General features: G+C 38.6%; 1 protein-coding gene across 3 annotated transcripts in view; it reads left to right on the top strand.

Moving 5' to 3' along the window:
* Positions 1–2565: 2565 nt before the first annotated feature.
* The window catches only part of cacng8b (calcium channel, voltage-dependent, gamma subunit 8b), a 36917-nt gene continuing 15182 nt past the window's right edge, over positions 2566–24300 (top strand). Inside the window, exons 1-2 of one of the 3 annotated variants that reach the window (XM_021322865.2) lie at positions 2566–2917; positions 23764–24076. In XM_021322865.2, coding sequence (XP_021178540.1) covers positions 24046–24076 — 31 coding nt within the window. In that variant the 5' untranslated portion in view covers positions 2566–2917; positions 23764–24045. The remainder of the gene's footprint in view (positions 2918–23763; positions 24077–24300) is intronic. The other 2 variants (XM_036134975.1, XM_012875210.3) reach the window with 2 other exon arrangements.

Genomic DNA, 24300 nt, shown 5'->3' with positions numbered 1-24300 from the left:
ACAGTCCTCAATTCAATTCAGTTCCAAAATATGTCATTAATCGTAAAGAGAAATGTAATGCTGTTTGTAACTCATGTTATAGTTTTTTTCTTTTCTTGGGTTGTTGTAGATGCTTGTGGTTGTTTGCAGGAAAGATCTCCTGCAACAGTCAGTGGATCAGGAGAAGCCTCTGACCTCTCCTTAGAACAGAGCCAGCCTTCTTTATTAGCTTCTTTAAAGGAGCAATTAGTCAGAAATTTACTGTGAAATTAATAAAAATCACTCATTTGTTTCCCTTGGGTGGCAGTGACATTCCCTATAAACAAACGGTCCTTTCCATCAATAATGTCTTAGTTAAGTTTTTCTCCTTTCAAACCTAGAGATACGGTGCGGAAATACTTTGGTGAGCCAACTCATATGATTGGCTCATCCTTACTTCCTGAGCCAATCATATGAGAGTTCCCAGGGTTCCCAAAAACAGAGCGCAGCATTTTATCTTGGCAAAAGAGCAGCAGCCTGCAAACATGGAAGCCAGTAAGACAAGCTGACCAGAAATAGTCTCAACAATACCTTAGAAGCCTCGGCATCCTTCAAAATGGAAAACGATCTGAGGTAGGGTAAAACATGGATTAGTATTGGTGACTCATTTGAAAGCTTGAGAAATCTGGGTGACCTAATTCATTTCAAAACAGATGCACAGTTGCCAAAGTTCCTCCTCTACATGTAAGCAAGAGGTTTATTTGTTTGTTTTATTTCTGAACAATCAATTAACTCTAGTGGTTTGTTTATATTATTCTAACCAATAAGAAGAAATTGGAATTTGCATAGTGCCTGCCACTCTGACACCAACAGCATATTCCTATGCTGTGTAAGTAAAAAATTCAGAGGGGCCAGTGGGAAGGGTATTTGGCCACGTTTCACAGCAGCAACAAACCGTTGAGGAAACGGCGTGGGTTGTTGTCAGTGGCGAGCTGTTGACCCCATCTGTGAGCAACCTGTTTATTCAACAATAACTTCTTACTTTGGCTAAATAGGCTTCACTCATTATTTAAATGCTGCCGCACAACATCCTTGTCTCTCTTGACTTGGCAACCTGCGTGATGCTGTCAAAATGATTTGTGTGCTGTTTCGATTTGAAACACTTGGTGTCATTATTACATATTGCTCCTTTAAGTCAATTGCTCTGATGCTGCTAACCCAACAGATGATGACAGAAGAGATTACACTCTTCACACCAGAACTCTAAAAGATATGTATTGAGACATCAACTCTGTGTGGTCACCTCTCTTCTCAGATACATTTTCTCTCCCTCTAGTTTCTTTATTTTCTTTGTGTGTAGCGTGAGTTCTATTTCTTGGGTAAATACATGAATTTTTCCTGCCTCCTTTTGCTCATCTCGTTATCTAATCACTGTATATGTAATGCAGTTGACGCAAGTGGGTGCAGGTGTAATCTAAACAATTTCCCCCTTTTTAAAGTGGCAATAGGGCCCTCAAAGATCCTTCATTAATACAAAGTAATGCAAAATCCAGTCTCTGAACCACTTTGTTAAGTCTGGGTGAATTGGTTTTATTAGACATAAAAAAAAAACATACCCTTTTAATTTGAATCTTTTTAAACAGCTTCCTTAGCGCCTCAGCAGAGCCACAGGTTGACCGTACCCATGCAGTGCTGCATTGATGCAGTAATTCTTGCAAAAGGAGCCCCGACCAAATATTGAGAGCATTTACTGCATATTACATGGGCAGACTTTTCAGCATAGGCTAAAATTTCTGTATTAAAAATTGTTTTTGTTAGTGTTATACGGTATTCAAATGTCGGGGTAAAGTGAACTGTGGTTTTATTTACGTTCATTAAAACAAAAAAACACAACTGATGATTTGTGGAACCTTTATTTAATTTCTAAAAAAAAAGAAAAAAGAAAAAAGAACAATTCTAAGCTTCATTTATTTATTTTTTGGTGTCTTTACCTTGGATGGGGTCTAGTTTGAAAACTACACCTGGTAGACAGGTACAGACTTATTGCGTAAAGTTTTGTTTCTTTCAAGCAGTGTAGTTTTCTATTAAAAAAAGGCCTTTGAAAAGTTTTTCTGCATATTTTTTAGTTTAGTTTAGTTTTTTTTTTTTAGGTTTCACAAACAACAAACTATGATCACAATCATCTCTCTTTCTGTTTTTGTTTCCATCTGCTGTTTTTTGTTTTCGCACAATGATAAAGGTTTAGCACGTCACAAATTGTGTTTTCCATACGTCGTCAGTGTAAAATAATTGTGCCTAGATTTTTCTAAGTGGTCTAGTTTTTAAGATGAAACCGTTTTAAGTTTGTCTAAAGACATAGAAACAAAACCTTTTTTTTTCAACACAAAGAGCATAGGGTAATTCAGTGTAGGTTTGACTGTTATGAGTATTTAAGTTTTCGCTAATACTTTTTATTAAGCAAATAAAAAGTAGTCCAAAGTAGTCAAATGCAGCAGAATAACCCTTCAGGCAAGTTTTAAATCGGAAGCCAACTTCAGCGCACTCAGGGAGGCAGGCGAGCGCTCATCCAACCAACCAGAGGGGCGGGGGAGACGCATTCTCCCCGAGTACACACACAAGCAGCGGCCACATCCACGGCAGACAAATCCGTGCTCAGTGACGTGTCCTGTATTAGCCTCTTTTTTTTTTTGTAATGCAATGTTCAATCTTCCCCCATCAGAGACTAATTTAAATCGCTGCAAACCTCCATTGAGTGCTTCCGTTTTCCACAATTTCTTGCTAAAAACCCCTTTAAAATATATTTTTTTATTTATTTATTGCCTCGATTATTTATCCTCTCCACCGTCCACCCCCCCTCGTCTTCTTCTTCCCTCCCTCGGTCTCCTTCTCTTGGGGAGTGCAACGATGCTGTTGAAATTTTGAAATAACAAGGGGGCAAAAAAAGGGGGGAGATCTGAAGGTAAGACGTCTGCACGCTTCTTTTAACAATCCCACTGTGACAGTGTTGTTTGTGACTTTGCGGTGTTACGGATCACAAGTTTGTCCAGTGTAATTTACATGCAACATTAATCCGCTTCACTCACCTATTAACAGCGCTACAGTGTGGGCTCTGCAGAGACAAATAATGATAGTAATTTTCAGACTTCTGCCACCGCTCTAATTGAACGCTGTTGATAAATGTTGCCGTCTATTTGCGCGGGCCTATAATTAGCGATTACAACGTCTTTTATGCAGATTAAGCCCCAGTAACTGCCTGCTTGGATGGAGCACCCCCCCCCCCCCCTCAACTCACCCCCCCCCACCCCCCATTCTGCATTCGCACGGCAGGTGTGAGGCTGTTGAATTTGCAGAAATTGGTCAGCCACTCTCTGCGGTGGATGACTGAAGTGAAGCCGCGTCCTAACGGGTGATTTGTCTCCCTGTCTGCTCTGTGGCTGGATGCTGGCGTCCATTTTCCACCGTGCAGCCTCTGCATGCACGGTGCCGTGTCTGCCTTCCTCTGTTAATAAATGCACCGCAGTCTGCATCACTATAACTGGGCTGAGCACGCCGGCAGCGCCGTAGCTCCGAACTACTAAAGGTGTTTGGTCTGAATCACTGGTCCGCACTACTCCTGCTGCTGAGCTTCCCATCAGTGCAGTGCAGTGCAGGGCCAAACATCTCACAGCTCCATGTTGAACCTATGGAGCACATCATGCCATCTGATGCATGCTGGAAAATTCACCTTCCCTCCCCCAGGCAGCTTGACGGTAGTCACGTATTTGCAGCTGGTTATAGGTGAAAGGAAACGTGCAAAAGCAACAAGAGTCTTCACTGCAGCAGTTAGGAGTATCTGTGCACTGTCAGCACAATCGGTTCTTTAATGTGGCTGCAACCTGTCTTTTTGGAGGCAATAATACTTGGCAGTCTGCAGTTGTCAAATGTACTTATGGTCATTTATCTGCAAAGTGCTGCAGTTTGGGGATGTGTTAAAAAGCCAGCCTGAATGCCCAGCTGCCCCCGCCTCTACAGTTTTAAGGCTGACCCCCCCCCCCCCCTCCATCCCACCCCCGTGTTGATGTAGGTTTGCTTGACAAGCATTTTTTTTAACAAATATATAGGACTTTAAGTAATGTAAAATTGTTAGGAGACTAGACATGAGCTGGCACAAGATTCTCACACTGTGGAGCAAAAATTCTACGGTGTCATCCTGTACGTGGATATACAAAATAACTCAGCATATATTACTTTTATTTAAAGGAGAAAAGAAACAATGATTCATATTGCTTTGAAAATAAATAACATTTATTAATCTTCTCAGGGTCAATTGTTTATTTATGTATCATTTTGAGTTTGACACAGACTTAAGCAAAAAATGTGTTTAACTGCTGCACAGAATAATAGCCCTTTATACCATTCTGCTCTTTAGGACCTGGCCATGTCTGTAAGCGAGAGCCGCTTGGACCTCATCAGCACACGCTCTGGTATTCATACTAGTTTCGGGCTATGCTGTTCAACCACCTTCCACTCAGAGATTAACAGTTTTAACTACAGGGGGCATAGGGGGCAATAATGCCCTGGTTTGGATAGAGTTTACTCAGAAGAAGCGAAAAAAACAGCTAAAAAAGAATACATTGTTTTTCCACCCGGAAGGCAATACAGTTTTTGTATTGTTGGAGTCCTTGGGAGATAACTTATCCAGGTGGGGAAAACAATAAAACTCCCCACATCATATTTTTTGAAAACCTTGTCTTTTTGTCTCTCCTTCCTTTCCTGGTCTGGCTTGCAATTTTTGGTTGGGATTTTCCATTTGAAGGGGGGGGGGGTATTATTGTCATTGTCTGCATAGTCACAAAAACTCTGGGCTAACCTGGACATCTGCTGACAATCCTGGCAAACCCTATTGGGTGTGTATAGATGATGTCAGTTTGTTATTTTTCTGGCTATTGGCTCGTCGGCTAGCCTGCTATCAATGGCTTATCAAGCATGCCACCAATAGCCTGCCGACTTTAGTTTTGCAACTTAATAAGATTGATAATCTTAAATTTGTCTATCTTGTAAATGAGGTACTTAGAGGCTTCTGTCAGCCAGCTGACCAGCAGATAGCAACAACAGGTGGCAGGAGGGGGATCTGCTGAAAACTCAGAAAATTCAGACCCTAACGACCTCTTCAATTGCCAATTTTCCTACTTAAAGAGCACTTTTTAATATTATGTAGGTTCACACCTAGACATTAAGATAGATTAAGATTAATCATATAGTTCAGCATTGATCAGACAATGAGTCGTTTCATCTCAGGAGGTATAAAAGTTTCTTGCATCATAGTTTTCTCACTGACTACTTCCCCTTTTTCTTTAAAAGATGTGAAACTCCTTTAGAGACAGTCGGTTTATTGTCTGTTGGTCGCCCCCTCAGCTCCTCCACCTGCCATGTGCTAAACCTTTTCTGTGCCGCGCGTGTTGAAGTGTGATCCGTGAGGTTTTGATGATCATCTCAGGGGATGTTGGATTACACTGAAACCTCTCAGTTGGCTCAGATCTTGCTGCTTACACTGTGAGGTGACTCACTGCAGACAGTAGTGATGCGTGGCCCACTCAGGGTTATGTTTTGTTTTAATGATTGCCAAATCATAATCATCTAATACTCGAGTGGTTCACAGCAACCTGAAATAATCTCTCCGGGTGTTTTTGACTTGCTTTCTGAACTGTTTTGCTCAAATATGATGGCTGTTTTGGTAGCTAGGTCTGCCGCTTACTCTCTGCTCCCCTCTTTAGGGAAACAATTCTGCAGCCATCATCAGATCTGTCATGTAGCCATTGTTCAGAGGATCAATGCCTTTGTTGCAATTTTCCTGGTAGTCTGAGGTTTCAGAGTTGTTCCACTCTCCCTCTCTTTAGTCGAGCAGAGACTCAGGAGAAAAGCCATCCACTGCTGTACGACAGCATTGCACGTTTCGAATTAAATATGATCTCAGCATCCTAAACAAATTAAGCAATCCAAAACACTGCAGTCAGTTTAAACTACTGCATCTTAAGCCTAAACCCATCAGCTAAACAGCATGTCTTGATTCATTTTAAAACAAAGGAACCCTAATTGCATATTAAAACACAAAGTTGTTAAAAGTTCCATTGAGAAAGTTTTTAATTTCAGTCTTTTAATTGACCTCAGTCTCAGTGGAGACAACCTCAACGGTAATATATTTAGTTATCATACCTGTAAATGCATGGTCTCCCAAAGCCAGGTTGCAAGACCCTGTTATCAAACTATGCTAGCGACTATGACTAGGTGTCCCTTTGTATCTGGGCCAAGCTTTTTCCCCCTGGTCCATTAGGACAGGAAGTGGCAGTGTCCAAGACTCCAGTTTTTGCCCGTGAAGCCTGAAAAACATAGCAGTGTTGTCAAGTCTGCTTGATATAAGCGACTTTGGGGCTTGTTTTTTTCTAAAGTTGCTTGCAAATCTCCCGAGTTACAGGTAACAGTTTTTGGGCTGGCTTTAGAACCAGAAGTTGCTTATTTCTGTCTTTCTTTCCAAGTGAAACCCCTTTATTATCTCCCAGCTCCCCACGATAAAGCAGCAAAACATGAGTGGTAAAGGTAGTTTGTCCTTTCCATGCTCCCATTCCCTGGTTATTGCGCCCGCCCGAGATGACTTGGCAAACCCCAAACACATTCATGGCAGACCCCAAAGAAGCACAAAAAGCTATACATTTATTTTCCCTGTGGCTAACAAACATGGCTCTGTGGGTTTCACTGCCCCAAAAAAGGCACAAGACAAAAAAAAATTACTCAAATTTATCAAACAAAATTGCTGTTTGTTTGATAAAAGTTTAAATTATAAGTTGTTCAAATCATTTCAGTTATTTGAAGTTTTGATGATAAAGTGTTTAGTACAGTTTCACAATTGCTTATGTATAATACCATAATAAATACATAGACTCATACTGTTTACAAGTGGTTTCTATATTACAGCATGTTTGGTTGCCTGTTGGGCTTTTTTTCATAGAGCTCGTTGCTTGTTTCTCTCGAAAGATATGGCAAACCTGGCCTAACGTCACAATGACTTCGCACACAGGCAACAGCAAAGAACATGGATTTTTTTTAGAGCATGGGTGATTAAAAAAATCTTAGCTGTAAGATTGTTAGCTGCAGCTAACATTTTAATTGTATCTGAAGAGCTTTAAAATTTCAAACAGCTGAAACTGAATCTTCGCTAATTCTTCTTGGTACGTTCAAGATAGCATTAGCACTATAGCTCAGCTATCTGCTATAGATAGTTAAAAAAGCGGCTATTTAAAACGTGCAAGACTCATTACTTCAAATGTTAACGAGTCATGTGTTACCAGTGCATTATGTTATGTTATAATAATCATCTTTAGTTGTGGCTGCAATGTACATTCCAGTGAAATTTGTCCTCTGCATTTAACCCATCCCTTAGGGAGCAGTGGGCTGCCACTGTGTGGCGCCCAGGGAGCATTCTGGGGTTAAGGGTCTTGCTCAGGGACCCAGAGTGGCAGTCTGTGGGAGTTAAATTGAAGAACTTGCAGCCTTTCCAGAATGCAAGCGCCCTGCTCTCTAACCACTAGGCCACCACTCCCCTATGAGGCAGTTATTTTGTCAAATCAGGGTTACTAGATATAAAGCGCTGAAATATTGTTCTAGTGGATTAGAATGATCATATAGTTTGAGGAAAATATTTGCAAATTGCCTTCTGACATGGTTTAGGACACTCTAATTCATTAATTTGTGATAAAAGACCGTTCATATTATAGTCTGTAATTCCTTTTTCACCAATAGAATAGTTGTTAAAAACACTTATGGGCAGAACACAGCCTCCATATTCATGCGGAGGCACACAAAACAATTGCATATAAAAAGTGCAGTATGTGTAATGGTCCTAAATACTTCTTTGGTAAAACTTCAGTGTTGCAGCAGAGCAACTTTGGCAACAGAAAATAGTGTGTCTATGATGTGCCGCAAATGTAGGTAGCGTTGTTCAGCACAAAGCGTGAATGAAGAGGTTTACCTGGAACATGCAACTCTGCGATTCAGGCTGAGCTTGCAATTATTAGTTGGAGCAGAAGTCACAACAGTGCAGGATCCATTTCCCATTGTGCTGGTTGTTTAACATAACCATATAAAGAAGGGGTCCAATTATTGTACATTATGGTATATTTGAAATCATACATTTCAAATACAAACCCTAGTACAAAGAGTAAAATGATAGAATTAATTTAAAAGAGATAGCTAAAGGTTTTGCTCCTTCTGACCAGTAGGTGGCGCACTCGCACGATACTGTTTGCCAGCCGGTTGCCAGGTCAGTCAGCATTCCAGGTTAGCCTCGGCAAACATTAAGTTACCTGTCCAGAAAGAAAGCGGCAATCTCCGCATGACTTCTGAGCCCCTTTGCTTCCATAAGTCGACACCAAAGCTCAAAAGCTTGGCCGATGTTCACCCTTGTTTTGCTTCTTTTTTGGTCCGCTCGAAACTGAGAAACACTGAGAATCAGCCATTTCTCAGCGCTATGACGGAGCTACTACGATCTGGCAACAATTGAGCTCCATCTCACATGACTTCGACCTACTAATCGCCATTGCGCAGAATCATTTTGTATCAACAGCATCATAACCAGAGTAAATATTTACATATATTGGACCTGTCAAAATTTGTAAAACAGTTATTTAGATACCATATATTTATTTTTCCATAGAGTTAATACTTTTATTCTGCGGCACTCTAGGCGTTCTGTGAATGCATTATTTTGGAAAAAATACTTGTTTGTTGAAAAAGTTGTAGCTGTAACCTTTAATTGTTGTATGTCCGGCAACCCTGTACTAGAAAATTGAGGTATGTTCAGATATTAATGCAGAGATTGATGAAGATTCATAGTCATGACGAAAAATCTTTCTCCAGGATATGCTGCAAATTATTTGGCCAGTCTTGTATCTCTGTTCTTCATAAAGCTTCGACCTGCCACATCTGATTTTGACGGATCCTGATCTCTGTTTAAGATCTATAATGTTGGAATATATAAGAACATATTTTTTCCTGGCCTTCCTTCTGGGAGCCATCATTTATTATTTATGTCAGGAGGAGAGATGACATCATTGTGAGAGCTGTTGCTATTAAGTGAGTTTTTACTGTTTTCTTCTAAATGACTAAAGAGTTAAAAAAAAAAATTCTCTGGATCTTATATTAGCATTCAGCCTGTTTACCACAGCCAGTGAGTCTTGGTAAAGCAGCAGTCTCCATGAATATAATTTATAACCTCTTGATCCTTGATGTAAGTCTGATATTTCCAAAAAAGCTGCCAACATTTCCAAATTCAGCATATTCCATGGAAACGAATCCTAAAAGAATAAAACAGAACATATTTTAAGATATTCTGACGGGATTAGTTTTACCTAGGGACCACATGCGATTTGAAATAATTGCAGAGATTGTCCGTGTTGTTGATCTCGAGAAAATTGGCCATTGACTAGAAACAAATTTGTAAACAAAATTGCTAAAATTATTCTAGTATTTTGTTGTATTGGATACTGGATCTAAATCTAATACCAGCTAGTGATTTGCCTTGCCTTGTGCTTCTTCTTTGTCATCCCTTGGACTAAGATAATGTCTAATTTTTTTTGGCCCACATCCACTAGCTGCAAAGAAAGCAAGGGGGATTCTTATCCTAGTTGTTCCATTTAAAGTAACTCAAATGTGCATACATGGGTCAAGTGCTCAGTAATTTGTCACTCCTTTGAAGTTTTGATAGATCACAGTGGTAAATTTAGAGATGCTAATGAATCAGCTGTGCAGATTTCTGAAAAAATATGCTGTTTGGCTTTGACTTCACACTACACTAACCACAAGTATACAAACCCATTAAGTACCCCGTAAAACCTTTTCAAGATGACTTCATATAAACATCTACAGTTATATTCAATAAATTACAATAATATTGAAATCTTCATCTATTTCAGTAACTCAATTCATTTAGCAAAACACATTGTAGAGATTAATTACACAGAGACTGGTGTTTTAAAGCCTTTATTTCTGTTAATTATGATGATTTTCCTCTTGTGGCTATGAAAACCCAACAATTAAGATTAGAATATTAAATCAGACCAATAAAAACCATTAATACAGAAACATGGCTTAATGAAAGGTATGTTTATTACCTGGTTGAAGGTTATTAGTCATCAAAAGATACTTTTAATCTCACAAACGAGCTTCATCTGAACAAATGTGATCAGTTGAAAATGACTGTATGTACTATACATGTATATTTGTGATTGTAATGTAGTTCCAAATGCTTCCAATATACATGTTTTGTTAGTAAATAGGGGCATGATAACTTCAACAAACAACAAACAAGAGTGAGCTCCTGAACAGGGCTATTGCATCTCTTGAAAGAATAGTAAGTTTGTTTTTTTATTAAAGCTAACAGATGACACGGCGAGTCGTGTCACAAACAAAAGCCTTTGTGAATAATTCCTGCTAATTCTGCAATGAAAGAGGTCACTTGAGGTGGTTTGGAAAAAAAGATGCTAAAGATGCCTTCGGGAGGCCTTCAAATTGAGGTCTTCAGGAGGAGGCCTTAAGGCAGACCCGTGAGAGTCTGGAGAGATTATTTCACAGATGGGTTGGGAACACCTCACAGTCTCTATGGTGAGCTAGAAAGGGTAACTGGGGAGAAGGAACTCTGGGAACTCTTATCAGGCCTTTGCCACTGATAGTCTGTCCTGGTTAAGCAGGAAAATTTGCACGGAGTGAATTCAGAAACACGCGACATCAGATTTTGTTCGCTAATGCTTTCATGGCCTGGATGGAAGCCCCATGGCTACTGGCTACACCAGGGTTTTTAACCATCAGCTTGCTAATCTATAGATACTGTACACTGATCTAGGCACTACCCTTTTCTTGAAGTGACATATTTATGGCTTATACAAAGGAGTCCATCTGCATGAATGCCTTTGAAACATATGCCCTGTATTTTTTTTTTTGATTAAATAATGGGATGAATAAAATGCATTGAAACTCTTATTTTTTCCTTTTTCATTCAACAAAACCTGTTTCTGTGGTATTAATTGGATAATGATACAATGCATTCATACTAGCTTTCTTGGGCAGATAACTTTTTACCGATCGACATCAGATGTGTTTGTAATTGGATTGTGTTGGTTTGAACTGGATAATTTGATTTAGATATTTCTATTTCCGTTGGATAAAATGTGATCCTGTTTATCTTAAAATGGCCTGGGATGAAATATTTTGTGAATTAGAACTAACTAAATAATAATGATTAACAATAATCTGTAGAGAATTATCTTTTTTTAATTTCAGCATGACTTTCACGTTTTTTTGCACAGTTTATTTATTTCTGTAATAATTAAGCATCTGCAAGTATTCTATTTCATTACCAAGATACATCCACCATAGCTCTTACTCTTGTCTAGTAAGCATTTTAGCATTCAACTAATATTTCCCAGGATTCTGGGTATTCTCATAAAGTTAACAACCTTATAAAGCTATTGAAGAAAACAGCCTACTCAGTTAGGAACATAATTACACCACAGTGCTGATACTGGAGAACTAAAGAGGATGTCCTCACATTAGAGCAGTTAAGCACTTGCACATTAGTTTATATGCATTTAATCTCCCATTATATTTCTTGCAAAATGCATGTAAATATAATACATTTTGTACAGTGTGTTCAAGTCCACCTTTTAGGGCCTTGTTTTCTGCAATACGAAAATGGAAACAATTCATCATGAAATATTTCCTCATTACCTCATCAACAATGATCAAACATAAGAAACTAAAAAAAAAAAACATATTTTTGTCATCTGTTTACGTATGAACCTACATTTCAGCTGACAATATGACCAGAAGAGGCTTTAGTTTCAAAATTAAATTCAGTTTGGATTTAATTCTTTCTACCGATGAAATCTATAGATTTTTTCAAAGTTTTGTGGTTCTTGCACAGCTGGTAGTTGTAAAGGCTTTTATTACAAGGAAAATTATCAACTCTTTCCATTAGCTGTACTAACAGTAATGCTGTTTGGAATCACTGTTGTTGGCCTTAGAATGATTTTGTGCAGTTTATAACAAAATAATATAATATTTTATAACATTCTTTTTTATTCATCTTATGTAACAACCCACTGAATTTTGGGCTTTTGTTATCTATAAACAGTAATCCTGAAAATTACAAGAAATAAAGGGTTGAAATATTTCAATCTATGTGTAATGAATCTATATATTATGTTATTGTGAGGTAAATATTCTGAGATGAATGTCAAAAATGATGAAGTATTTCCCCAATATACTTATTATTTTTAGATGCACAATAACTGTAAGGCATCGATGCAACCATGTTTTATGTTTTAGACCCATTATATTTTTACAGTTTACTTTTCTGCACTAATTAGACTATTTTGTTTGTTTCTTTAAAATAGTCTTTTTAGTTTACTGCTGATGAGGTAAAAAAAAAATCTAATAAGGTAATAAAAAAATTGTGGTCCTCATGTAATTTCCTCTTGAATTCCTCCTTTGTGAAAAAATTAGACACCATTGCACTAGAGGATGTAAAAATGTCATGAATTCTACATTTGTCCTTCTGTATAAAATCTATGCATTTTACGGGCCATCTTCCAACAGATAGCTAATAGTCCAGGTACTTCGTGTGCTTGATTGCTCATGTGGCTGTTTTTAACCACAGGTTCATGGGTTCATGCACATCAGGTCATTCTGACACACTTTATTTTCAGAACCTTTTAGACCAAGGTGTCACTGCTACTGCCTTCTCTGGCGGGTCTGCTAAGATTGAGGAAACGCTGGGTTACGTGAGGACCTTAGCAGACTTTTCACTCTGGCTTAATAGCGGCTCCGCTGTTCTTTGATGCAGCTTTTAAAGATGACCTATTTTAGAATTTCATTGTTTCCACTTTGACAGTTGTGGGGGTTTAAGCCTGGGTGTGCGCTTGCATGCCGAAGGTTTGCTTGCTTGTGGATTCTGTTCTGTGCACCTGCACATGTGCATTTCTGCTGACATGGATACAGCTGTTGCAACAGTAATAATGCATTATTCCATGCAGTCAGCTCAGGTGTGTAGCTTCCTCACATGATTAAGGAGACTGATCATTTTTGCTCTGAGTGACTGACTGGGATGTTCAAGTGTTTTTTTTTTTGTTTTGTTTTTTTACAAATGTTCCCTCTCTTGCCATCTCAGAATAGAATGCACTGCTTATATTTTTAGAAACTTTCATCTTAAGTAGGCCTTGTGCATTTTTTTTCCCTTTTGGTCAAGCAATCAGTAAACACTTTTGCAGTTTTCACCAGCTGTAAATGTGGCATTTAATATTCAACAAAAAAAAAAAAAAACTGTTTCTTTACTTTTGCTCGTATTAGTCAGTGTGATGCCACTTTATTATGCTGATTCTCGAATAAGACTATTGCCTTCCACATGTGTGGAAAAACTTATTACAGCTGTCATCATTTATTCAACAAGCAGTTTGGTGGTTGATTTATGCAATGAATAGCTAATGGGGCAGCTGCTACAAGACTCAAATCTCCTCTGTGATTTATGGTTACGGTATTAGAGCCACAACACATTGGGTGGGCTTATATTCTACAAAAACAAAAGTATTTTGTCATGCTTGGAATGAGTCATGCAGGTAGATGTGATTATATATGAAGTTTTCTGACAAGTGAGTGCCTGGTTTTGTAATGGGTTCTCCGGCCACTGCCTTCCAAAGCTTGGCTGTTGGCGTTTAGTGCTGCAGTTGTACTGCTGCAACTAATAGGCCTCTGGCTGGCTTATACTACTTTGGGTGATGCAGACATACTATAAAAAGCATCACGTTGAGGTCCCTGATTGCAATATGGAGCATTTGTTCTACAAAATCTACATATTTCCGTTTTCCATCTTGAAAGCGTCACACTATGGGTCATTTACGGACATTTTAAAAATCGGCTTCAGTATTCAAGAGGTCAAGTGATTTTAAAGGGTCAAAATTCAATGTATCAGGCTTACAGTGATATAAGGCGACTTCCATTTGACTCAGAGGCAGTTCTCTCTGGGAATGATGACAGACTACTTGCGCACGATTCAAGGAACAAGTCCAAATACCATCAGGATCGTAGTTCTGGTCACTGATACTGTGTTCTCTAATCCCCAGCGCAAGCTGAAATCAATATCTTGAGCTGCAATTAATATGTACACTTACAGCATTACCACAAAGGTATGTTAATAATAGTCATGCATATAGATAGTTTATTACTGCACCTACTGGGCTGTCAACTAACAGCATTGCAGACTTGTCAGTTTCTTTTTCATATTTAGACAAATATTGAATTTTTAGACATAGCAATGCGCTCTGTCTAACACTAACCAGTTAGGTTTGATTTCTTACTATTATTGTCATAAAAGTGTTCATTATGAATGGACTTTTTATTACTATTTGGGTAATAAATGATAACAAACAAAAATAAGTTGATTCTTGATTACATTGGGGTGTTGGAGGAAATAGAGGCATTTAATCCTTGCTTTGCTCCAGAGAGGTTCTTCTGAGTTATATTCAGCAATGTAACAAAACCTTGAAATTGTTAACACTACTCTCAAGCTGTTTCCAATGCTTCATTGAGTGCTGGCATATTGAAAAACAGGTCTAAAATCAGGAAATATGTAACATTTCACAGAACATCAAGTACTCACATCTTTGAAGCATGTATGTCGCTCTAGAGATGGTCCTGTTCTGAATAGTGCATGTGTAATTGGATCAACGTTGTGGAAAAAAGTTTTTTGCTTCATCAGGATAGGGTACCTAACTTCTGCATTAAGGTCGCCATCTTGTTTAAAAAAAATTACCTTAAAAGTTCAACTGTTTTGGAAATCAAAGTTTAAATATTCTCCAAGAGCTTTCAAGTGGAATTAATGAAAAGTTGGTCAAGCTATCAGTTTCCGTTTTAAGTATCCATCATGCTATGTGAGTGAATCTTCATCAGAGCTGAATCCAGAGTGTTGTGTGATAGCGATATTTTTGAGTGATTTGAGTTGCAGTTGGGTTGATTGTGTGCAGTATGCATGGCATGTAAGAGCTACACCACTCTTGTGCAAGAATCTTTCAATATGTCCAAAAACCTATGTGGCAATCTGGTAAACAAACTCTTTATGCTACAGAGTCAAATGTATAGTAACGTGATGCCAGAGGGTCATTTTCCTATGCCACCGTGTCTTCCTACAACATTGAAATGGAAGGGAAGTGTACAATGTCGTGAGATGCAATGCCTTTTAGTTGCAAAAGTAGGGGCTTTTTAAAGTATGCATTTTTATATATTTTATATTAAAATAATGTTTTACGGTTGGATCAGAAGTTCTTCATAATTTAGCCCTCATGTAGGGTTGGAAGGTATTCATATTTAATTAAGCATCTCTCAGCACAACTATGTGCCTAAAATGGCTTGTCATGGTTTTATTTCTGCCTGTAATATATGAAATTTTCAAATTCATTTTGCACCTTGTTTTCATTAGATGCTAGATGTAATGTTTACATTTTTGTTGCTCTTGCACTACGCATCATACTGTAGTGAATTAACAATAAACAAATCCAGCTTGCACAGGTTTCTTCTCTGTTTAAGGTTCCACTCCAATGACGCTAGAGTATCGTGAAAGGTAAAGGCTATGAAATAGAAGCACATTCGTGAGTTGTAAGATTTGGTATGTGCAATTTACAATAGTTATGTGATTAAAGACACTTTTCAATAGGTAATGTGATGTAATGGTATGATAGATGGTCCACGTATTCACACTAAAGTGTCACAGAAGACTTGTGTGCTCATGTGAAGATTGAAAAAGCACTCACCTTTCTCATGCTAACAAGGACACACATATTGTATGTATTTGTACTTTGTGCTGTTAAGTTTTATGAAAGGAAATTGGCAGATTAAGCAAGTGTCTAACGCACTCCACCCCAAACTAATGCAACACTAAAAGCTCACTTTTTAGCTTACCGTGATCAAAGGGAAGGGTTAACATACAGGAAAGCTCATTGGGCACATAATAGCACCCTAGCGGTCAGTGTGTTTATGTATTTATTCTACTATATCTTTGAAATCAGGTTTGATTTTTATCAAATTGACCACTAGGAAGAATCAGACCAGATTAGAGGCAAAGTGATTTTAACAAACTTAGTTTACTTTGTTAGATTTTCCATAACAAGGAATTTTATATTTAGCCAGGACAATGGATGGAAATTTCGAAACTACTTTCTGGTTTCGAGTGAAAAACAGTCTAATTTGCATTAAATATTGATACCTAGTCTGTGTATTACGTCTTGGTGGAACAGTTAAATTATACCTTTTACAGATTATAAAACAAAAATCACAATGATTGAAGAACAAAAAGTACAAAGAGTCATGCCAACAGATGATAAGTGAATATTTTAATTTAGTCCACATGCTTACCCAGACAGGCTGCAGGTACGCAATAAAATAATATTTGCGGTTATCTCCAGTTAATTAACAGTACATTCTCTGTGACCTGGATGATCTCCAACTGATTTTTAGGTGCGCAAAACTTAGAGATTGTGATGCTTCATAATCATGGCCGCAGCACACCTGGGCCTTGGATGCTGCATTATGTGGCTTCGTCACCAAAACTTTTGAGCTAACCACAGCCACACCTGGTTGGCAATGCTCTAAGTAATTTATTGTAAGGCTTTTGGCTCTGTGGGAGCAAGCCGTGTGGCATTCTGCCATGGCTGTGGCCAAAGGAGGGATTTTAACAAGCAGCTGAAATGAAAACACTCTGCTCTCCAGACCAAAAAGGGGAAAAAAGAAGAAAATTATACTCAGGCTTCTTGCACATAAAGTTTGCAAGGGCTCCCAGCTGCATTGGGAGAAGCGCACAAACCTCTGAAATGCGCATTGAGCCTGGTTGATGGGTAGCCAATGTAAGCTTTGGGTATTTTAGGCATCAGTTCAAATTAAAATATGTCATGCTGTCATAGAGAAGCTCTGGCATGATATTTAGCAATGATTGAAGAAGGAGGAACAGGAAAAAGACTTAAGGCTCCAGGCCCTTTCTCTGATCAGCTGACAGTGATGAGTAAAAAAACACAAACATGCTTTCTCTCCTGCTGCTGATAAGCTAATTAAATTATTCTCTGTGTTTCCTCCGCTACAACTAAGGGACTTCCATGGATTTGCTGGAAACATACCACTGAAGTTGTGATACCTGTACCTGTAGCTTTGGGTTTGGATGACCAGGGAAGCAGCGGGGAAAAACCTATTACCCAGTCAAAGAAGAGTACTGTACAATTATGCAGGTTTTCCAAATTTCTGCAACCCATTAATGATTACAAGATCCTGAAGTACCAAATAAAACTCAGCCATCAGTCCTCAATTACTATAGACTCACTACCCTGACATCCCTCATCACAAAGACTCCTGTTGGTCCACCTGAGTAAGCAAACAAGCAGCTCTCAGGACCCCTGCAATATACTAATCCCCATGGAGCTGGAGTTGAAGATGCCATCATACCTTCCTCAACCAACCCACTGTCATTTAGACAAGACAGAAAGCACTGTGGAGATTATGTTCTTTGATTTCTTCGATGCATTTAACACAATTCAGCCTAATTTACCTTGTCAGAAACTGCAGAAGACTCAGGTGGAGGCCTCGACGATTGCCTGTATCAGAGACTACCTGACAAAAAGACCCCCGTTTATGAGACTGAAGGGTTGTGTGTCCAGGGAGTCAGTGGCATAGAGCCACAGGGAACTGTACTTTGATCATTCCTTTTTATTCCTTTTATTCCTTACCAACAGTCTCCTTTAATCTGCTGAAATACTCAGAAGACTCTGCAGTCATTGGGCGCGTCAGAGATAGACAAGAAGCTGAGTACAGGGAGCTGGTGGACCACTTTGTGGCATAGTGTGGATGCAATCATTCTGAATTTAGATAAAACAAAGGAGATGGTTGTAGATTTGAGGAGAAACAGGAATTTTACCAACACTATTACTATCCTGAGAGAAGGAGTAGAGGTGGTTTAGGAGTACCTCAGGGTTGGACAACAAACTGGACTGGAGACACAACTGTGAAGCTGTTTACAAGACGATACAGAGCAGAGTGTACTTTCTGAGGAAGCTTAGGCCATTCAGTGTTTGCAAAAATATGTTGCAGATCTTCTATAGGTCTGTTGCAGAGAGTGTGATCACTTTGGGGTAGCAGCATCAGAGCAATAGACATAAAGAAGCTCAACAAGCAAATAAAGACCTGCTCTGTTCTGGGGATCCATAACCTCTGGAGATGACTTTGTAAAGAAGGATTCTTCATCAAATGAAGAACATTATGGACAACTCTGAGCATCCTCTTCATCAGACTGTCATACAAATAACAGAGCATCTTCAGTCAGAGGCTTTTTCAGATCTGCAGTAAGACAGACCTCTACAGGAGAGCCTTCATGCCCGCATTTTTGAAGTGAATTGGAATTGAAGACCATAGAGTCGTCTTATTCTAATGAGAAATGTTGTTTAGTGTCATATAAACAACCTTCCTGCATTTCATAAATACCCAGAGCTCCCTAATATATGTATTATTACACACTCCTAGCGAAGAGGAGGCCTTTCACAGGGTTTTCTTTCATGGGGATTAAAAAACCTTTGACTTATTCAGTCATTTTCCTTTTGCCCGATCATTTTTTTATGCTCCCTTGGTCTTGTCCCCAGTGTCCCTGTCATATTCTTCTTTCTTAGTTATTAGAGAGTAATGGAATTTACAGATAATTAAATGACAATTATGATCTGCTACACAGGGGACATTTTGCCTTGTGGAATTACATAGTAGGTTGTCCTTAAGGTCGTTTGTTAAATGCAAAAGCCACACACACTTGCGCACATTATAGCCTCAGTGATTGGAGTGTAATGCATTTTGTTATGTTTTTTTTTTCCCTCGGGAAGATTCAGTATGGAAAACACAGAAAAAAAAAACATAAAATAGCTTCTCATTGCTTAAACATATGGGTGCTCTGTGTATAATAAATAAGTCACACTGCAGTGGTGGCATTTGACAGTTTACATAATAAGCAGCCTGAACACAGAGATATGAGGCTAACCGTCAACCATAGGGAGCTGAGGAAAACATTACTGGGATTCAAAAAGATTGGACTAGACCCATCCTCGGATGCACTGATGAGGATTTGCTCACACACACATAGATACACACACTTTAAAACACACCGGCTCTCCTTCTGTCTCCAAGGCAGCTCTGCTTTGGGTCTTACAATGCAAACAGGATGTAACCTATTTTGATCACGGTGCCATATTGCATCGTTAAATATTAACAGACTTGACTGAACTGCATTATGTCTGCTAAACACTATTTGTAGAATGCTCTGTACTGATTCTTCAGATCCTTTATCTTCACACTGGATCTATTAAGAAAAGACGGGGATGGAGGGTGTTTTTTTTTTTTTTTCTCTTACACATGTCTTAAATTAAGTAATTTAGTTTGAATTACATTTCGGTTTTTTTTAGTGTTTGTGTGCGTATGGTAGCATCTGAGCTACAGTGGCAGTGGATATTTCTACTAACACAGCTTTGACGCACTGGACTCTCTTTAAAACTGAGTCAACCACTGTTTGTGACTGGAAATATCCTATTTTCTGCCTTATTTTCATCTCTCTTCCCTGCCCTTCCCTCACTCTGTTTCTCATCTGCCCGTCCCTTTTCCTGTCTTTGCTCTCCCCTGATCCCAACTTTGGAGGGTTGCTATGGTAACAACGTGGGGTTGGTCCTCTATCCCTTTTCAGACTAGATGCTGTGCCACATGGTCTAAAGTCACTCTCTCTTTAGCCTGTCACAGTGTCCTTGCTATAATTACCCTCTTAAGCAGAGTGCAAATCTGGTTTTTACAGCAATAAAATATGGAACCTGCTAAAAGCTCAAACTTGGAAATAATTTTGGGACTAAATTTTAAATTAAAGCACCTCTCCCAGTAGTCAAAAAAACGTGCAAAATTGTAGCTTTTGCATGCACTGGGAGAATGATTGATTGGTGTTTGGTCCCACATCATGTCGTTTTCCATGGTAATCTTAGGAATTCAGTCAGCACTGAAGGGAAAACAGCACCTGAACCTGAAAACAGGACGCGCTCGTTTTTTGTTGAGGGCACTATGCTCAAGATTGCAAATGTGGTCATAGCTCAGTTTTATTGTTCAAAGCGGCGTGTTGAAGGGATTACACACAGAGAGGATCTCAAACAGTCAGAACCAATCCTGGGACAAAAACAACCAGACTAATGAAGTTTAACGTTGTGTGAGATGGCTGTGACTTTAGCTGCTGTCAAACTCTTGGCAGATGTTTTGGCAGATCAAAACTGCATTGATTATAATCAAAGAAATTAACTACATTCTCTGAAACATCTTGTTCTGTTGTATAGATTAAGTATGTGTGATGCAGCCCCACTTACAGAGCACATTTGTATTGGGAAAAGGAGTGTAAAATGTATAGCATGCTGCTTTAAAATAAGTACGTTTTTACATGAGGTTAAACTCGGGATATTTTTAAACAGATATTCTTTGCTCAGTTTTTGTCAAAATCTGCATCCAGACAGTGTGTGGGATTCAGCCTCACTGTAATACCCATGCCGCACCAGCAAGTGGTAATCACTACTACAGACATGAAAAGTCACAAAGGATCCTGAGCATGGCTGAAGCTCTGCAAGGCCAGAGATTCTCCTCCAAGAGTTGCAGCTCATGATGTTTTTGACCTTCACCCTTTGCTGTCATTCATGAACTTCCTCAGCTGGCATTTGAAGCTTAATCGAAACAGAGTCACGACAAAGCACGACTGATGTGGGACAGTAACGGAAAAGCCATTGCATTATCAAATTGCATTATCTAGCAGTTGTACGGGGCACGTGCAAAGCAAGACTTGATGTTTGACTGCGTCATAATCATTTATCTCCAGACACTCTGTCCATACTAACACACCACTGATTGGAGCTCCTAAATACTCCTGTTTCAAAAGTGTGAAAACCTAATTTTTGTTATCAAGTTCTCCATTTGCATGTCGACGGGAGGTGCAAACAGTTTTTTCAAAATATTGATGTTACGTCGGACAGTGCAGCTCTCTCCCAAACCAACGGCTTTATCAATGAAGCATAAAGATCAGATAACATGACACGGACAGCCAGGGGGCTTCAGCACCATATACAGTCTCTCTTTCCCTTGTAAAGGAAAACGGTGCCATCAACATAGTAATGTGCACGGCTTTTAATGCAGGTTTGTGAGCTGTTAACACAAACAGATAGACAGGGATAAAAAAACAAAACTGAATATGCAAAATGCAGTAGCACGGACTGATACCAACCCATGCTGGACAGAAAATGACATACAGTACATCAACCAAGGGTGTCAGGAATCACATTTTGAAGGGGGACTCCGATTCCTAACAGATCAGATGTGAAAGTGAATGTTTTTATTGAAAGAATCTCTACCAGGAAAAGATGCACCAATCAGACGTTTCCTGGGCAAAACCATTTTACGGTTTGATGGAGAGTCAAGTCAAATTATGACAAATAGCTTTTTTCCCTAGCAAATAATGACGCAAAAAATTATAATGCAGGTTTTCCCTTAGATGTTGTAGCTTTGAAATAAACAGACATTAAGGAATTAATTTATTATCTACATTTATATGTCTATAACCTTTATGAGATTTTTATTAAATTAAAAAAGCACACCAAATCACATACTGTTTGTTAATGTGTTTATAGATAAAAAAAAATTATGTGAGATAATAGTTTAAATGCATATCTGATGCATTTTAAAACATAGTTTGAAAAAGGTTTTGCTGTATTTGGTTGTCGATCACTAATCAGAGCCGATTAACAGCAAAATAGTTCCTTTTGCTCCCTGGCTGATTGATTTGTGCTTCTTTTATAGCAGCAATAAGTCGATCAACAATGCATATTCACTGATGTGACATTCTAAGCTGGAGTTTGTTGGTCATATAACAACACTTAAAAGTGAGCTTTTTGTTTTGCAGTGTTTTTTTTTTTTTTTAATGTTTACATTACAATGTGTAATCGGCTTTTAATTAAATTATCTTTGGAAAAGAAAGGGATTTAATCAGTCGTAATTACAAAAAAAAAAAATAACATTGTTTTATTAGTTATACAACAGATATAAATAAAAATGCCTTTCTAGTTCAGGAAAAAGTTTGGCCTCAAGAGCTTGGGTTATCACTTTAGCTGAAAGAACTTCAGTTAGATACTTATTGTAGCCATCCACCATTTTCTGACTTTGGTCTGAGGGAAGTTCGCCCCACTCCTCACTTTCAGCGGTGAGCCTTTTGAAAGGTTTCTTGCATGTCCGGCCCATTTCAAGTCACCCCGCAGACTTTGACTCAACCCAGCAACTCTTTAGTTGATTCACTCGTATGTTGTGGCTGATGTCAATATTAACTTTATGTCTATATTAACTTTTTTAAAGATCAGTGATGCAGAATTCCTGACTGAGTCTTTGATGGTGAGCTGACCAGGTCCCGCTGCAGGAAAGCGTCCACAAACCATGAGACTTTCGTTTCCCATCCAGTTGGTTTCAGGTTCTTTACTTAGATTGCTGCATTTAGTTTAAACCAAACATGTCATCTGTTCTGTTCTAGTATCCAAACATTCGAATGTCCAAAGAGCATCATTATTAAATTACATTAATATAAGTCATTGTATTTGTCTAGGTTCTCTCTGGGAAACTTTATGTTTTTTTTGGAAAGCAAAGATTTGCTTCTTCCAAACCTACCATGAAAGATAAACTGGTCCAGTCTGATTTTACAGCCGTGCTCTTTCACATCAACAGTAGCAATAGCCTGCTGTTACCGTGATGGCATTTTAAGGATTTTGGAGTCTGCATTTAGCATATCACGGTCTACTTTCAGGGTGGCAGCTGTCCTGAATGTACTGCACTAATAGACAGGGTTCTCTACACTGGAAAGGGCTGATTTCAAATTATTTCAGGCCTCTTTAATTGCCTTTTCCAGACTCATGAGCTGACAACTTTTCCGATCAACCATCAGGAGCACATCAAACTAAATGTCTGAGATTTAAACAGTGTAAACGTCCTTCAAAAGACTTAAATATGGTTTTCTCATCATGTATCCTTAATGTGATATGCCTGTTTACGATTCCTACATCTTAGTGTGAATTTATGATGTGGTGTCAGAATAAAACCTCAATGGAAATTGCATTTTTTTAAATGACATTTTGCAGAAGTTCGTTTCTTCAGTTCATATTGCTTACTGATTATAGTTTGTTGAAATGGATAATAAGGATCTATATGCCCAAATATGTTACATTTATTTTACATGACTGCATGCATTTATACCTGTTGTATAAAACAACAGTTTGTTTTGTTTCATTCATATGTTTCATATGTCAAAAGCTAATATTCAAAATTAGCTTTTTTAATGTCAAGATGGTGTAAATAGCTGTTTATCTCAAGACCTTGTCATGAAAATACATTCCTTAATATTTCTTTCATTGGATTTTATACCCAAATCTTTAATTTTAAGAACAGTTCTTTTTTTAAAAAGACACATATTAAGAACATGTTCCCCTAAATTCTGAAGAAATTACATGCAAAAATGTATTTACAAGTCATTACAGTTAAAACATGTCAACACTTGGAAATAAAAGGTACTCATTTTACATAAGTAATGCTATAGTTCCTTGGTAAAGACATGATCTAATGATATAGTCATCAATGAGTAATACACTGGTTTATGAACACTTAATATTCAAAAGAGTTAGCAATAACTTCATGTTCTGTGTTGTCCTTGTTTTGCAGCAGTACACACAGAGGAGCAGTGACCATGAGTTTTCTGCTGCAAGTTTTCTGCTAACAGAGGACGGACAGAGCGGGGTAGCTGTCCACATCCCCCCAAGCTTCACTTTCTCCAGCAAAGAAAGAAAAAAGGAAAAAAGACATTGGGGTAAAAAGTGAGAGAGGCAAAAAAGGAAAAACAAGCGCAAGAAGGAGAGGGGGAAGCAGGTGAAAACAGTCGATGGATGCTGTCCGGATTGAGGGGGCAGCAAGTTCTTCACTTACGAGGAAAAAAAAGATTTCAAAATGGAGCCGAAGGATAGAAACTCGTCGTCAGGTAGGGGTCAGTCTGCAACATGCATGCTGCATTTCTTTTCCTCGGCAGATATTATCTGCATGAAATGGAACGATTTATTGGTAAGAGATAATTCAGGTTTGATGGTGAGCAACTTTATAGAGCACACTTGCACAGGTCAGTATGGCATGCAGTAAGCGGGGTTATGCAATGCAATCTGTGCAAGTGAGTGCACGGAAGTTGGTTTGTTAAACGTACACCCCACC

This window comes from Fundulus heteroclitus, chromosome 3 (assembly GCF_011125445.2).
Source record: "Fundulus heteroclitus isolate FHET01 chromosome 3, MU-UCD_Fhet_4.1, whole genome shotgun sequence".
Lineage (NCBI taxonomy): Eukaryota > Metazoa > Chordata > Actinopteri > Cyprinodontiformes > Fundulidae > Fundulus > Fundulus heteroclitus.
Note: the sequence above shows the minus strand (reverse complement) of the source record. Positions and strands in the feature narration are given on the sequence as shown.